This window comes from Coregonus clupeaformis, chromosome 2 (assembly GCF_020615455.1).
Source record: "Coregonus clupeaformis isolate EN_2021a chromosome 2, ASM2061545v1, whole genome shotgun sequence".
Taxonomy (NCBI): domain Eukaryota; kingdom Metazoa; phylum Chordata; class Actinopteri; order Salmoniformes; family Salmonidae; genus Coregonus; species Coregonus clupeaformis.
The window spans coordinates 23,395,355-23,412,582 of NC_059193.1; the positions used below are offsets into that span (position 1 = coordinate 23,395,355).

The 17,228-nt window shown below is 45.3% G+C and overlaps 1 protein-coding gene across 1 annotated transcript in view; it reads left to right on the forward strand.

The window, feature by feature from the left end:
• The window catches only part of LOC121579852 (carnosine synthase 1-like), a 32,616-nt gene that overhangs the window by 9,725 nt on the left and 5,663 nt on the right, over positions 1–17,228 (forward strand). The window contains exons 4-8 of the mRNA XM_041894786.2: positions 11,840–12,288; positions 12,373–12,583; positions 12,789–12,874; positions 16,347–16,578; positions 16,874–17,151. Of these exons, the coding sequence (XP_041750720.1) occupies positions 11,840–12,288; positions 12,373–12,583; positions 12,789–12,874; positions 16,347–16,578; positions 16,874–17,151 (1,256 nt within the window). The remainder of the gene's footprint in view (positions 1–11,839; positions 12,289–12,372; positions 12,584–12,788; positions 12,875–16,346; positions 16,579–16,873; positions 17,152–17,228) is intronic.

Below are 17,228 nucleotides of genomic sequence, written 5' to 3' on the forward strand. Positions count from 1 at the left end.
ATAATAATCACCATATCAGCCAGGATCGGAATATGACACTAGCACAGGACTATTCAACTGGCGGCCCAGCGGCCAGATCCGTTCCATTTTATTAATTTAGACAGGCCCTTTGATCAATTCTGAAAGTTAATAAAATATCAACAACAACAAAAATAACGGTAAAAAACGCTAGAAATCACCATTCAGTGCCAAAATGACAGCACTGTCTACTGTATAGTGTAGTATAGCTTCTAGCATTTTTTTTGTTGCGGTTTCTAGCACCTGTGTGGCATGTTGATTCTTTTTTCTTCGCCTGTTCTACTGACACTCGCGAATAAGGCCATACAAAGTTGATTTACTTTTTTGAACAATTTGTATGATTAGATGAAACTATAATTTTTTACGAAACTAACGGTTCATTTCGCCATTGTATTAGTTGGGATTCTGTTCAATCGCGGTGAATCAAATCATGTGAATCGTGAAAAGTAATTTTAGGAAAAAATATTAGATATAGCCTTTCTTTTGGATTAAGTGGCTTCAACTTGTTTTATAGATACTTCCAGTTGATTTGGGCATCCAATGTATGGGACATTGAAACATCAATAGATGCTAGTCAGCCTGCAAAGTAGCCTGGGCAACTGCTAGTGGGCTTCATTGATCTCTTTTTAGTTTAGTTTAAAAATTCAACCATTAAAAAAAAACAAGCACACATAAAACTTGTAAAAGCCATACATGCACATGAGTAAAATCATCAAGGATAACACACAATAAAGTCTGGGACATATTTCCATTGTGGTCCTCTTGAAACAAGATGGCTAAGCAAGATCGAAAACGGTTGAACACAGTATGTGACAAAGAGATAATAAAACAAAAAACAAAGAAGAAGAACATATACAGTGGGGGAAAAAAGTATTTAGTCAGCCACCAATTGTGCAAGTTCTCCCACTTAAAAAGATGAGAGAGGCCTGTAATTTTCATCATAGGTACACGTCAACTATGACAGACAAAATTAGAAAAGAAAATCCAGAAAATCACATTGTAGGATTTTTAATGAATTTATTTGCAAATTATGGTGGAAAATAAGTATTTGGTCAATAACAAAAGTTTCTCAATACTTTGTTATTTACCCTTTGTTGGCAATGACACAAGTCAAACGTTTTCTGTAAGTCTTCAAAAGGTTTTCACACACTGTTGCTGGTATTTTGGCCCATTCCTCCATGCAGATCTCCTCTAGAGCAGTAATGTTTTGGGGCTGTCGCTGGGCAACACAGACTTTCAACTCCCTCCAAAGATTTTCTATGGGGTTGAGATCTGGAGACTGGCTAGGCCACTCCAGGACCTTGAAATGCTTCTTACGAAGCCACTCCTTCGTTGCCCGGGAGGTGTGTTTGGGATCATTGTCATGCTGAAAGACCCAGCCACGTTTCATCTTCAATGCCCTTGCTGATGGAAGGAGGTTTCACTCAAAATCTCACGATACATGGCCCCATTCATTCTTTCCTTTACACGGATCAGTCGTCCTGGTCCCTTTGCAGAAAAACAGCCCCAAAGCATGATGTTTCCACCCGCATGCTTCACAGTAGGTATGGTGTTCTTTGGATGCAACTCAGCATTCTTTGTCCTCCAAACACGACGAGTTGAGTTTTTACCAAAAAGTTATATTTTGGTTTCATCTGACCATATGATATTCTCCCAATCCTCTTCTGGATCAACCAAATGCACTCTAGCAAACTTCAGACGGGCCTGGACATGTACTGGCTTAAGCAGGGGGACATGTCTGGCACTGCAGGATTTGAGTCCCTGGCGGCGTCGTGTGTTACTGATGGTAGGCTTTGTTACTTTGGTCCCAGCTCTCTGCAGGTCATTCACTAGGTCCCCCTGTGTGGTTCTGGGATTTTTGCTCACCGTTCTTGTGATCATTTTGACCCCACAGGGTGAGATCTTGCGTGGAGCCCCAGATCGAGGGAGATTATCAGTGGTCTTGTATGTCTTCCATTTCCTAATAATTGCTCCCACAGTTGATTTCTTCAAACCAAGCTGTTTACCTATTGCAGATTCAGTCTTCCCAGCCTGTTGCAGGTCTACAATTTTGTCAGCTCTTTGGTCTTGGCCATAGTGGAGTTTGGAGTGTGACTGTTTGAGGTTGTGGACAGGTGTATTTTATACTGATAACAAGTTCAAACAGGTGCCATTAATACAGGTAACGAGTGGAGGACAGAGGAGCCTCTTAAAGAAGAAGTTACAGGTCTGTGAGAGCCAGAAATCTTGCTTGTTTGTAGGTGACCAAATACTTATTTTCCACCATAATTTGCAAATAAATTCATTAAAAATCCTACAATGTGATTTTCTGGATATTTTTTTCTCAATTTGTCTGTCATAGTTGACGTGTACCTATGATGAAAATTACAGGCCTCCCTCGTCTTTTTAAGTGGGAGAACTTGCACAATTGGTGGCTGACTAAATACTTTTTTTCCCCACTGTACAGTGGGGAGAACAAGTATTTGATACACTGCCGATTTTGCAGGTTTTCCTACTTACAAAGCATGTAGAGGTCTGTCATTTTTATCATAGTTACACTTCAACTGTGAGAGACGGAATCTAAAACAAAAATCCAGAAAATCACATTGTATGATTTTTAAGTAATTAATTTGCATTTTATTGCATGACATAAGTATTTGATACATCAGAAAAGCAGAACTTAATATTTGGTACAGAAACCTTTGTTTGTAATTACAGAGATCATATTTTTCCTGTAGGTCTTGACCAGGTTTGCACACTCTGCAGCAGGGATTTTGGCCCACTCCTCCATACAGACCTTCTCTAGATCCTTCAGGTTTTGGGGCTGTCGCTGGGCAATACAGACTTTCAGCTCCCTCCAAAGATTTTCTATTGGGTTCAGGTCTGGAGACTGGCTAGGCCACTCCAGGACCTTGAGATGCTTCTTACGGAGCCACTCCTTAGTTGCCCTGGCTGTGTGTTTTGGGTCGTTGTCATGCTGGAAGACCCAGCCACGACCCATCTTCAATGCTCTTACTGAGGGAAGGAGGTTGTTGGCCAAGATCTCGCGATACATGGCCCCATCCATCCTCTCCTCAATACGGTGCAGTCGTCCTGTCCCCTTTGCAGAAAAGCATCCCCAAAGAATGATGTTTCCACCTCCATGCTTCACAGTTGGGATGGTGTTCTTGGGGTTGTACTCATCCTTCTTCGTCTTGTATGTCTTCCATTTCCTAATAATTGCTCCCACAGTTGATTTCTTCAAACCAAGCTGCTTACCTATTGCAGATTCAGTCTTCCCAGCCTGGTGCAGGTCTACAATTTTGTTTCTGGTGTCCTTTGACAGCTCTTTGGTCTTGGCCATAGTGGAGTTTGGAGTGTGACTGTTTGAGGTTGTGGACAGGTGTCTTTTATCCTGATAACAAGTTCAAACAGGTGCCATTAATACAGGTAACGAGTGGAGGACAGAGGAGCCTCTTAAATAAGAAGTTACAGGTCTGTGAGAGCCAGAAATCTTGCTTTTTTGTAGGTGACCAGATTCTTATTTTCCACCATAATTTGCAAATAAATTCTTTAAAAATCCTACAATGTGATTTTCTGGAAAAAAAATTCTCAATTTGTCTGTCATAGTTGACGTGTACCTATGATGAAAATTACAGGCCTCTCTCATCTTTTTAAGTGGGAGAACTTGCACAATTGGTGGCTGACTAAATACTTTTTTCCCCACTGTATCTCATCATTGCAGTTACATCATAGGGGTCATTCATATGGGCACAGAAGACATCAAACAGTTTTTTACTTCATTTTTAAAGCTGCCCAGAGAGGATGTCGTTTTTATGGTCAGAGGCAACTCAATCCACTCTGAGGCTCCAGTATACAAGAAAGTACCATTCCCAGCATTACTCCTGAACCTGTGTAAGTACACATTAGCAACACCTGATCTGGGGCTGTCATTGTGTGCATCCCTAACACGGGGAAAGTAATCAGTTAGATATCTGCAGAACCATAGATACTCCTGTAAACCAAAGCCAGTCTAATCTGGGACACCCTAGCCTCAACAGGCAGCCAGTTGAGTTCCTGAAAGCAGCTCCTGCCTATTTGAGTATGTGGACTCACCTTCAATACTACCCTGATCAGCTTATTCTGGGCTATCTGGAGCTTCCCCTTCAGAAGCTTAGATAAGCCCCCAAACCAGGAAGTACTAACATAGTCAAAATGGTATTGAATGAGGGCAATGGCTAGCACTTTCAGGAGTCCTTATCCAGCAGCTTGGACTTTCTAGCCAAAAACTTAGTGCTGGCATTAACCTTCCCTAGCACTTTAGTGGCCATGCTCACACCTCCCAAGCTTCCATCAAGGACGCATCCCAGGTAGCTAACAGAGGTTTTTGTAGTCAGCACCTCACCCCCTAACTCCACTCTGATTTCAGAGGACCAACTCAAAAGAATTGCCTCAGTTTTACCTGTGCAGAGATAGCTTATTATCTCCAAGCCATTTGCGAATGTTAGTAAGCTCTGTGCTAAGTATGCTCTCCAAAATAGTTTTACTTTTGTGAGACACCAGATGTGTAGAGTCATCCGCATAAAGGAATAGACGGCAAGAACAAGCATCTTTCATATCGTTAATATACAGTAAAAAAAAAAAGTAGAGGCCCAAGCACACTCCCCTGTGGAACGCCACAACTCATTGGTTTTGCCTGAGACAGTGAATCATTAATCTCTACTACTTGCTCCCTACCTGATAAATATGACTTTACCCAGCCTAGAGGGATACTGCTTAATCCCAGTGCATCCAGTTTGGAGATTAGGAGACAGTGGTTAACTGTATCAAAGGCCTTCTGTAGGTCAAGCAGTACCATTCCACAGAGATTTCCCTCATCAATCTCTTTCCTGATGAAATCAGTGAAGTAAAGTAGACATGAATCAGTGGAGTATGTCTTTCTAAAACCTGACTGAATATATATATATTTTTTATTTTATTTTGTCATTTTAGCAGACACTCTTATCCAGAGCGATTTACAGTTAGTGAGAGCATACATTTTTCATACTGGCCTCCCGTGGGCCTCGAACCCACAACCCTGGCATTGCAAGCGCCATGCTCTACTAACTGAGCTACAGGAGGCAGAGTTGCAAAGAAAAAGCCATATCTCAGACTGCCCATCTTAATCTTTTTTTTATATATATATATCTGAGATATGTCTGAGATATGTATTTTTCTTTGCAACTCTGCCTTGAAGGTCAGCATCCCGGAGTCGCCTCTTCGCTGTTGACGTTGAGACTGGTGTTTTGTGGGTACTATTTAATGAAGCTGCCAGTTGAGGACCTGTGAGGCGTCTGTTTCTCAAACTAGACACTCTAATGTATTTGTCCTCTTGCTCAGTTGTGCACCGGGGCCTCCCACTCCTCTTTCTATTCTGGTTAGAGACAGTTTGCGCTGTTCTGTGAAGGGAGTAGTACACAGCGTTGTACGAGATCTTCAGTTTCTTGGCAATTTCTCGCAGGGAATAGCCTTCATTTCTCAGAACAAGAATAGACTGACAAGTTTCAGGAGAAAGTTCTTTGTTTCTGGCCATTTTGAGCCTGTAATCGAACCCACAATTGCGGAAGCTCCAGACACTCAACTAGTCTCAAGAAGGCCAGTTTTATTGCTTCTTTAATCAGCACAACAGTTTTCAGCTGTGCTAACATAATTGCAAAAGGGTTTTCTAATGATCAATTAGCCTTTTAAAATGATAAACTTGGATTAGCAAACACAACGTGCCATTGGAACACAGGACTGATGGTTGCTGATAATGGGCCTCTGTACGCCTATGTAGATATTCCATTAACAAAATGGCAGTTTGCAGCTTCAATAGCCATTTACAACATTAACAATGTCTACACTGTATTTCTGATCAATTTGATGTTATTTTAATGGACAAAGAAATTGCTTTTCTTTCGAAAACAAGTGTCACGATCGTCAAGCATAGAGGTGGACCAAGGCGCAGCGTGTGCAAAATACATCTCTTTATTATGGAAGAGAGAAAAAACACGAAACCGAACACTATCCAAAACTTACAAAAAAACAACAAACGACCGTGAAGCTAAATAACGTAAGTGCACAGACAAGCAACAAACGTACAACTTAGACAATTACCCACAAACACATGATGCCCATGGCTGCCTTAAATATGGCTCCCAATTAGAGACAATAAACCACAGCTGTCTCCAATTGAGAACCAATCTAGGCAGCCATCAACATACAAACACCTAGACAAGACATTACCCCATTAAATCTACAAACCCCTAGACAAACCAAAACACATACTTCACCATGTCACACCCTGACCTAACTAAAATATTAGTGAAAACAAAGATAACTAAGGCCAGGGTGTGACATAACCCCCCCCTTAAGGTGCGAACTCCGGGCGCACCTGCATAAAGTCTAGGGGAGGGTCTGGGTGGGCGTCTGTCCACGGTGGCGGCTCTGGCACTGGTCGTGGTCCCCACCCCACCATAGTCACTACCCGCTTTCGTAGCCTCCTCCAAATGACCACCCTCCAACTTAACCCCACTGGATTAAGGGGCAGCACCAGGATAAGGAGCAGCACCAGGATAAGGGGAAGCACCGGGCTAAGGGGCAGCACCGGACTAAGGGGCAGCACCGGACTAAGGGGCAGCACCAGGATAAGGGGCAGCACCAGGATAAGGAGCAGCACCAGGATATGGGGCAGCACCAGGATAAGGGGCAGCACCGGGCTAAGGGGCAGCACCGGACTAAGGGGCAGCACCGGACTGAATGGCGGATCCTGGCTGGCTGGCTCTGGCGGATCCTGGCTGGCTGGCGGATCCTGGCTGGACGGCTCTGGCGGATCCCGGCTGGACGGCTCTGGCGGATCCTGGCTGGACGGCTCTGGCGGATCCTGGCTGGACGGCTCTGGCGGATCCTGGCTGGACGGCTCTGGCGGATCCTGGCTGGACGGCTCATGGCTGGCTGACGGATCTGGCTGCTCATGGCTGGCTGACGGATCTGGCTGCTCATGGCTGGCGGAAGGCTCTGGCTGATCCTGTCTGGCGGAAGGCTCTGGCTGATCCTGTCTGGCGGAAGGCTCTGGCTGATCCTGTCTGGCGGAAGGCTCTAGCGGCTCCTGTCTGGCGGAAGGCTCTAGCGGCTCCTGTCTGGCGGACGGCTCTGAAGGCTCATGGCAGACGGGCGGCTTAGCAGGCTCAGTACAGACGGGCAGTTCATGCAGCGCTTGGCAGACGGACAGTTCAGACGGCGTTGGGCAGACGGGCAGTCCAGGCGCCGTTAGGCAGACGGCAGACTCTGGCCGGCCGAGACGCACATAAGGCCTAGTGCGTGGTGCCGGAACTGGAGGTACCGGGCTGAGGACCCGCATCTCAGGTCTAGTGCGGGGAGAAGGAACAGGGCATGCTGGACCCTGGGGACGCACATAAGGCCTAGTGCGTGGTGCCGGAACTGGTGGTCCCGGGCTGAGGACACGCATCTCAGGGCTAGTGCGGGGAGCAGGAACAGGCCGGACCGGGCTGGCGACGCGCACCGTAGGTTTGGTGCGAGTGGCAGGAACAGGCCGGGTCGGGCTGGCGACGCGCACCGTAGACTTGGTGCGGGTGGCAGGAACAGGCCGGACCGGGCTGGCGACGCGCACCGTAGGTTTGGTGCGAGTGGCAGGAACAGGCCGGGTCGGGCTGGCGACGTACACCGTAGGCTTAGTACGTGGAGCAGGAACCGGCCGGGCTGGACTGGCGACGCACACCGTGGGTCTGGTACGTGGAGCAGGAACAGGTCGGGCTGGGCTGGCCACGTACACCGTAGGCTTAGTACGTGGAGCAGGAACCGGCCGGGCTGGACTGGCGACGCACACCGTGGGCTTGATGCGTGGAGTAGGAACAGGCCGGTCCGTACTGGGAACACACACCACTGGCCTTAACCGGGGATCAGGAACGGGCCGGACCGGACTGGTAACACACCTCAGTCTCTTACGCCGTGCCTCAACTGCTTCCCTCCCTCTACTCGCCAATGGCTCCCGTAAACCGGTAGCCTTCTCTCCACGTCTCCCTGTGGCAGCCTCCTGCTGCCCAGCCGCCCAAGCCATGTGCCCCCCCCCAAAAACTTTTTGGGGTTGCCTCTCGTCCCTCCGACGATGGCCCTGCTGACGCCGTTGCTCCTCTCTCAGTCGCCTCTCCACTGTTTCACTCCATGGCCGTCGATCCATCCCATCCAGGATTTCCTCCCAAGTCCAAGACCCTTTACCTTCCAAAATCTCCTCCCATGTCCAGACCCTTGGCTCCTGGACACGCCGCTTGGTCCTTTGGTGGTGGGTAATTCTGTCACGATCGTCAAGCATAGAGGTGGACCAAGGCGCAGCGTGTGCAAAATACATCTCTTTATTATGGAAGAGAGAAAAAAACACGAAACCGAACACTATCCAAAACTTACAAAAAAACAACAAACGACCGTGAAGCTAAATAACGTAAGTGCACAGACAAGCAACAAACGTACAACTTAGACAATTACCCACAAACACATGATGCCCATGGCTGCCTTAAATATGGCTCCCAATTAGAGACAATAAACCACAGCTGTCTCCAATTGAGAACCAATCTAGGCAGCCATCAACATACAAACACCTAGACAAGACATTACCCCATTAAATCTACAAACCCCTAGACAAACCAAAACACATACTTCACCATGTCACACCCTGACCTAACTAAAATATTAGTGAAAACAAAGATAACTAAGGCCAGGGTGTGACAACAAGGACATTTCTAGGTGACCCCAAACTTTTGAACGGTAGTGTACGTAGAGACGTCGCCAATTGCTGGTCATGGAAATTTGATTCAAAGTCATGGAAAAGTCATGAAATTCCATCTGTCAAAATGACTAAACAAAGTAAAAAATGTGGTCACAGTTTTTGGGGGTATGAATCCTGTAATCACTCCACTTTATTGGTACTTTGTACCAACCAGTACCAGTACGTGCTTACCGGTATCAGTCTGACAGTAAATCAATGTAAAAGCCTGTTTGGCTAGAGCATCTGCCAAAACATAGAACTTTACCCTTCAAAGTATGTGCAAAAGTGTTTTCCAAGAGGTCTTCCAAGAGGTCTTCCAAGTGTCCCTTAGTGCCTAACAGAATGGCGTTAGATTGTACATAGTTTTCTTAACCATCTATGGACCTAAAAACTTTGCCTTGCCAGAGCACCAGTAAAACACACTAGATATAAAAAAGTATGTGGACACCCATTCAAATTAGTAGATTCAGCTATTTCAGCCACACCCGTTGCTGAGAGATGTATAAAATCGAGCACATAGCCATGCAATCTCCGTAGACAAACATTGGCAGTAGAATGGCCTTACTGAAGAGCTCAGTGACTTTCAACGTGCCACCGTCATAGGATGCCACCTTTCCAACAAGTCAGTTCGTCAAATTTCTGCCCTGCTTGAGCTTCCCCGGTCAACTGTAAGTGCTGTTATTGTGAAGTGGAAACGTCTAGGAGCAACAACAGCTCAGCTGCGAAGTGGTAGGGACCGCCGAGTGCTGAAGCATGTAGCGCGTAAAAATCGTCTGTCCTCGGTTGCAAGACTCACTACCGAGTTCCAAACTGCACTGGAAAGCAATGTCAGCATAATAACTGTTCGTCGGGAGCTTCATGAAATGGGTTTCCATGGCCGAGCAGCCGCACAAAACCTTAAGATCAACATGCGCAATGACAAGCGTTGGTTGGAGTGGTGTAAAGCTCACCGCCATTAGACACTGGAGCAGTGGAAACGTGTTCTCTGGAGTGATGAATCACGCTTCACCATCTGGCAGTCCGACTGACAAATCTGGGTTTGGTGGATGCCAGGAGAACGCTACCTGCCCCAATGCAGAGTGCCAACTGTAAAGATGGGTGGAAGAGGAATAATGGTCTGGGGCTGTTTTTCATGGTTCAGGCTTCTTAGTTCCAGTGAAGGGAAATCTTAATGCTACAGCATACCATGACATTCTAGACGATTCTGTGCTTCCAACTTTGTGGCAACAGTTTTGGGAAGGCCCTTTCCTGTTTCAGCATGACAATGCCCCTGTGCACAAAGCGAGAATATACAGAAATGATTTGTCAAGATCAGTGTGGAAGAACTTGATTGGCCAACCCCATCGAACAACTTTGAGATGAATTGGAACGCTGACTGCGAGCCAGGCCTAATCGCCCAACATCAGTGCCCGACCTCACTAATGCTCTTGTCCCCGCAGCAATGTTCCAACATCTAATGTAAATCAAATGTAAATCTAGTGGAAAGCCTTCCCAGAAGAGTGGAGGCTGTTATAGCAGCAAAGGGGGGACCAACTCCATATTAATGCCCATGATTTTGGAATGAGACGTTCGACGAGCAGGTGTCCACATACTTTTGGTCATGTAGTGTATATATTGGAACGGCAATCCTTTTATGGGATTCATTAGTGTCATTATCAAATAACATAATCGCCCTCTAGAGAGAAAAGCTCTGAGTCTAATAGTAATAGCTCAAATTGTAGCCTGATGGCCATCAGGTTGAGGGGAAAGATAACTAGTGCAGGTTGACATTTAATGAGAATGTCACTCCCCTCCTTGACTCTATTTATACATAAATAGCAGACATGGGCAGAAAATAGTTGCATTTTGTAGTTACAGTATGTGTTTATTTGTAGTTTATTTGAAAATACTGAGGTTGTCAAATATAGTTTCAACTAAAAGGCAAATATTTTCTGTGATATTAAAATACAGGTCTCAGAAAAACAAATAATATTTGAAAGTAATTTGAATACCTCTCAGAAAAACAAATAATATTTGAAGGTATTTGAATATATGCAAGTTATTTGAAAAAAATATATAAATACATTTGATGGCTGCCAAATATTTGACAAAGAACCAAAAACTACAACAGTTAGTTGAATTAGTCTAAATATATGATCATTAGCACATGGTTTTGAGGGCTCTCAGATATTAATCTTAATATAGCCTATAGCATGGTTCCCCAACTGGCGGCCCGGTGACATGGTATCACCTCAACATTAGAGTAGACCACTTCTGCAGCTTCAAAATGACTAACAAATATATTTTCATAATGAGTGACATAAGGTTATACAGTAACACTTAACATCAAGTTCTTATACATGTGTAGTAACTTTGTGATTATCACTTTCTGAGATCTGTATTCAAATCGTTTTAAGAAGTAGTCATTTTTTGGGATCTGTATTCAAATAGTTGTACACTAAAGAAAAAAGGGTTCCAAAAGGGTTCTTTGTCTGTCCCCATAGGAGAACCCTTTTTGTTTTCAGTAGAACACCCTCTGTGCAAAGGGTTCTACATGGAACTCAAAAGGGTTTTACCTGGAACCAAAAAGGGTTCATCAAAGGGTTATCCTATGGAGACAGCCGAAGAACCCTTTTAGGTTCTAGATAGCCAAAACAATTATACGATTGTAGGCACCTCCAAAGTAACTGTTTGTTCCCCCAAAAAAGATGTACTTTCTACAAAATATAGTTAAAACTATAGTTATCCCAGGTATGATAAATAGTTATTCTCCCGCCCGCTTTGTCCCTCTGTTATGACTAATAACAGATTAAAACACTTTACTCCAACGTTGAAGTGGGACCAAGTGGTAAAAAAATAGTTTGGTTTACATGTGACACGATCGTCTCTATGACTTTTGACCTTTTTCTATGGAAATATGTCAATCATATTTCCAATCTCCAGTTTTCTAGGTACATCGGCCCTATGCCAAATACTCTCTTACCCCCATCCAATTTCTCTCTACCTCACTTCCCCCATCACCTGCTCCTTCTGTCCCTCCCTCCTTCTCTCTCTCTACCCCACCCCTCCCTCTCTTCCTCCCTTTAGGAGATGCTCTCCTGTGTCTCTGTCCGTCTTGGCTCTCTCGCTCCTCCTCCTCCCTCCTGGTCCACAAGGCTGTCACCTTTGACCTGGGAGGGCGCACTTTCCTATCCAACTTCAACCCCCCTCGCAGGGTCACCTACTTCCTGTCATGTGACCCGTGGGCTGAGGAGGAAATGACCCGAGAGACAGACTGCCCAAGCGGAGGTTCTGGAGCACTGGGTCGGTTCTGGGGGAATGTTCTGACCACCAGGGTTCTGCTGCAGAAGGCCAAGATCCACTGCCCCCTGACCCTGGCCCTTCTTTTTCCCCCGGGGCAGATGGGGCTGGAGGAGGGCAGGACAGGAGGGGTGGAGGTGGTGCACCTAGAAATGGGGGCGGAGGAAGGGATGAACTCTGTTCGAAACAAGGTGGACTCTTTCCTGGAGTCTGAGAATATGAGGGGATCAGAGAGGGTATGTCCTGTTTTTTAGAGAATTCAGTCAGCCTTTATGTAAAAGTACACAAATTCTCAAGCTTTCCTTTCTCTCTGTGCCTAGGTGGTGCTCAGGTGCAGTGGGGGGAGGTTCGTGGGCGAGGCAACCTCACCCCCTGTCTACCTGTCCAGGAACAGCAGGGATGAGGTCTGGGCCAAGGTGAGTTATCTCCTGCCCCAGCTCCTCCCTGGAGAGGCAGTGCTGCTGGAGGCCTACTGCTCCCCACTGAAGCCTGGGCCACGGGTAGAGGACCGCACCTGGGAACAGTACAATGGTGAGGGCTTTAGTCGGGATTATGAATGTAGTTTGAGGTTTGAGGACCTTGTTTCATGCTTATTTGTATGTGGTGTTCATATGACATTGAACTTGTAAAGACTCTCTAACTACTTTCAATGTAATGTACTACGACCATTACTATAGATGGTCCTCCCACTCTCAGTTGTAATGAGGTAGTTGTTGTGTGCCTGTGTGTCTGTCAGACTGCAGGCCTCAGGTTACAGACCTGTCCTTCAGACTGTGTGCCATAGTAACTCGCTCACCTCTGGACCTGCCTCTCCTCTACAAGGTGAGAGTAAGAGAGAGAGAGAACAAAAGAGAACGAGGTAGGAGAGAGAATTGAAATGTTGACTATGTGCATCATGAAAACGTTGTTGTATGACTAGCAGCAGCTGTTTGACCCTTGACTTTGCTGCCCTTGTCTTTGCGTTGTGTTTATCATGTCTTTGCATTGACCCTCGATACTGTAAACGTACAGTGCATTCGGAAAGTATTCAGACCCCTTCCCTTTTTCCACATTTTGTTACGTTACAGCCTTATTCTAAAATGGATAAAATGAAAATCCTCATCAATCTACACACAATACCCCATAATGACAAACCGAAAAAACAGATTTTTAGAAATGTTTGCAAATTTATTACAAATAAAAAACAGAAATACCTTATTTACATAAGTATTCAGACCCTTTGCTATGAGACTCGAAATTGAGCTCAGGTGCATCCTGTTTCCATTGATCATCCTTGAGATGTTTCTACAACTTGATTGGAGTCCATCTGGGGTAAATTAAATTGATTGAACATAATTTGGAAAGGCACACACCTGTCTATATAAGGTCCCACAGTTGACAGTGCATGTCAGCGCAAAAACCAAACCATGAGGTCGAAAGAATTGCCCGTAGAGTTCTGAGACAGGATTGTGTCGAGGCACAGATCTGGGGAAGGGTACCAAAACATTTCTGCAGCATTGAAGATCCCCAAGAACACAGTGGCCTCCATCATTCTTAAATGGAAGAAGTTTGGAACCACAAAGACTTTTCCTAGAACTGGCCGCCCAGCCAAACTGAGCAATCGAGGGAAAATGGCCTTTGTCAGGGAAGTGACCAAGAACCTGATGGTCACTCTGACAGAGCTCCAGAGTTCCTCTGTGGAGATGGGAGAACCTTCCAGAAGGACAACCATCTCTGCAGCACTCCACCAATCAGGCCTTTATTTTAGAGTGGCCAGACGGAAGCCAATCCTCAGTAAAAGGCACATGACAGCCCGCTTGGAGTTTGCCAAAATGCACCTAAATGAATCTCAGACCATAAGAAACAAGATTCTGTGGTCTGATGAAACCAAGATTGAACTCTTTGGCCTGAATGCCAAGCGTCACGTCTGGAGGAAACCAGGCACCATGAAGCATTGGGGTGGCAGCATCATGGTGTGGGGATGTTTTTCAGTGGCAGGGACTGGGAGACTAGTCAGGATCGAGGGAAAGATGAATGGCGCAAAGTACAGAGAGATCCTTGATGAAAACCTGCTCCAGAGTGCTCAGGACCTCAGACTGGGGCGAAGGTTTACCTTCCAACAGGACAATGACCCTAACCACACAGCCAAGACAACGCAGGAGTGGCTTCGGGACAAGTCTCTGAATTTCCTTGAGTGGCCCAGCCAGAGCCCGGACTTGAACCCGATCGAACATCTCTGGAGAGACCTGAAAATAGCTGTGCAGCGATGCTCCCCAGCCAACCTGACAGAGCATGAGAGGATCTGCAGAGGAGAATGTAAGAAACTCCCCAAATACAGATTTGCCAAGCTTGTAGCGTCATACCCAAGAAGACACAAAGCTGTAATCGCTGCCAAAGGTGCTTCAACAAAGTACTGAGTAAAGGGTCTGAATAGTTATGTAAATGTATATTTTCCGGTTTTAATTTTTTATACATTTGCTACAATTTATAAAACTTGTTTTGGTTTTGTCAATATGGGATATTGTGTGAGGGAAAAAACGATTTAATCAATTTTAGAATAAGGCTGTAACGTAACAAAATGTGGAAAAAGTCAAGGGGTCTGAATACTTTCCGAATGCACTGTATAGTTGAGTATACAAAACATTAAGGACACCTGCTCTTTCCATGACACAGACTGACCAGGTAAATCCAGGTGAAAGCTATGATCTCTTATTAATGTCACTTGTTAAATCCACTTCAATCAGTGTAGATGAAGGGGAGACAGGTTAAAGAAGGATTTTTAAGCCTTGAGAGATTTGAGACATGGATTGTGTATGTGTGCTATTCAGAGGGTGATTGGTCAAGACAAAAGATTTAAGTGCCTTTCAACGGGGCATGGTAGTAGGTGCCAGGCGCACCGGTTTGTCTCAAGAACTGCAACGCTGCTGGGTTTTTCACGCTCAACAGTTTTCCTTGTGTATCAAGAATGGTCCAGCACCCAACAGACATCTAGCCAACTTAACACATGTGGGATGCATTGGAGTCAACATGGGCCAGCATCCCTGTGGAACGCTTTAGACACCTGACGAATTGAGGCTGTTCTGAGGGCAAAAAAGGGGGGGGGGGGGTGCAACTCAATATTAGGAAGGTGTTGGTAATGTTTTGTACACTCAGTGTATATTGTATATAGCTCTGTAAAATGTTGATGTCTCCTCTTGAACGTTATGGCAAAATGTAGATTTCAATAGACATACCCAAAAGTAATACTTTTTTATGAGATAATCATAAACAATAATGAGTAATGATGCCTAGTTTTCTGGTAAAAAATAGTTATAAATAGTTGAGGTGTATTGTACATAGTACAAATATTATGAAAATATACGATTTATTTAAAAAAATGTCCTATACATCGAAAGTGGGGGAATAGGGCTTGAAATGACTGAAATGCTTTCTAAATATAGTAACAACCAAATTATTGATGACTTACTATAAGATTTCACCTTTCATATAACTGTAAAATAAATATGATCCTATTTAGTGACAGTACAAATTTGGCCCCATTTCATATAACTGATGACGGAGCATTTTCTGCCAAGCGTCCTCTGAGCGACGCACAGACACCATTCGAATGTCTGCAGACTCGTTACAACTTCAGCCAAGAGACAGTGGTCGTGTTTCAATTCTACAGTGAGATTAAACTACAGCGGTTGGATTCGCTAGACTGTCCCCTTCAATATGTCATCTCCTAGGCTGGCCTCCGTCGCTCAGAGGCAGAGGAAATCGATAGTTTGTCTAGATAGGCCAGAAAATGTGACACGTCACTCCCAATGCAAATGTATGAAACCTGAAACTTCAAGTCAGGTCTGACACTTCAAGCCAACCTGACACTTCAAGTCAGGTCTGACACTTCAAGCCAACCTGACACTTCAAGTCAGAGTGGTAGCGGAAAGCAGACAGATGGGGCTTACTGGCACTATAAGGAATTGGACCCTGCGACGTTCACAGAGAGCTCTGTACACCAAAATATCAGTTGGAACCGGTCCAGAACCACTCAAAGTCCCCTAAATAGGGGACTTAACGTCTAAGAGGTTGTCTTTAACTCAGGAATGCGAGACAAATTCATGTAATAGGCTAAATACTTGAACTGAACTGTTATGACCTTATATCTAACTTCTCTTCTATCTTCATCTACTCCCCCTCTCTCTCTCTCTCTCTCTCTCTCTCTCTGTCTCTCTCTCTCTCTCTCTCTCTCTCTCTCTCTCTCTCTCTCTCTCTCTCTCTCTCTCTCTCTCTCTCTCTCTCTCTCTCTCTCTCTCTCTCTCTTCCCCTCCATCAGTTGGTGTGTAGAGTGGGTTTGTCCAACGACCCTCTCTCTCACAGCCACTCCCTCTCTCAGTCTTTGGAGACCACCCTATTAGAGTGCGGTTTCACTGACCCTACCATGGCAAAATCTTTCTGTCGCCTAGCACTGGATACCGCCCTGTCCTGCCTCTGTGTTGTCATGGAAACAGAGTCAAGCATGTCCGCAGAACAACGCGGTGGAGCGGGTGCCCAGACCGACATGATAGGTGTGTGTTTGTGTGTGTTGGCTCACTGCCCATGTTTTCCTCTAAGGCAGCATGAAGCTGTCTGAGTTGATATATGATTTGATAAAGATTACTGCAGATTACTGTTGAAGCCTCTGAAAGCATAGGTATACTTATGCCATCATAAGTCTCACCCTCTGTCAACACTATGTCTCACTGAGCTACTATCTGACCCTTCTTCTCCCTCTCCATATCTCTCTATTTGTCTATCTATCTCCCTCTCTACCACTCCATATCTCTATCTCTTTCTACCTCCTTTCTACTCCCTCTCTCCTAGGCGTGGACCTCCTTTTCACCATGGATGGCTCCATCATCAGGCCTGTTATTTTGGGCCTCCACCCCTCCCTATGTCTCCACTCCTCCTTCCAAGAGCGAGGGATGGGGATGGAGGGATGTGACAGTGGGATAGAGGGGTGGAGTAGGGGCACCCTCCTCCTCACCCCCCTCACCCGCTCCCAGTACTACCTGATGCAAGGGAAAACTGTGCTGGTGGTGGGAGCTGGAGGACACAGTAAGAAGTTCATCTGGAAAGCAGCCAAACAGTACAAACTCAAGGTGAATGTCTACATGGAGAATAACTATATGGATAAATGTGGAATAACTACACTCTTAGAATTTTTTTTTCCAAAAGG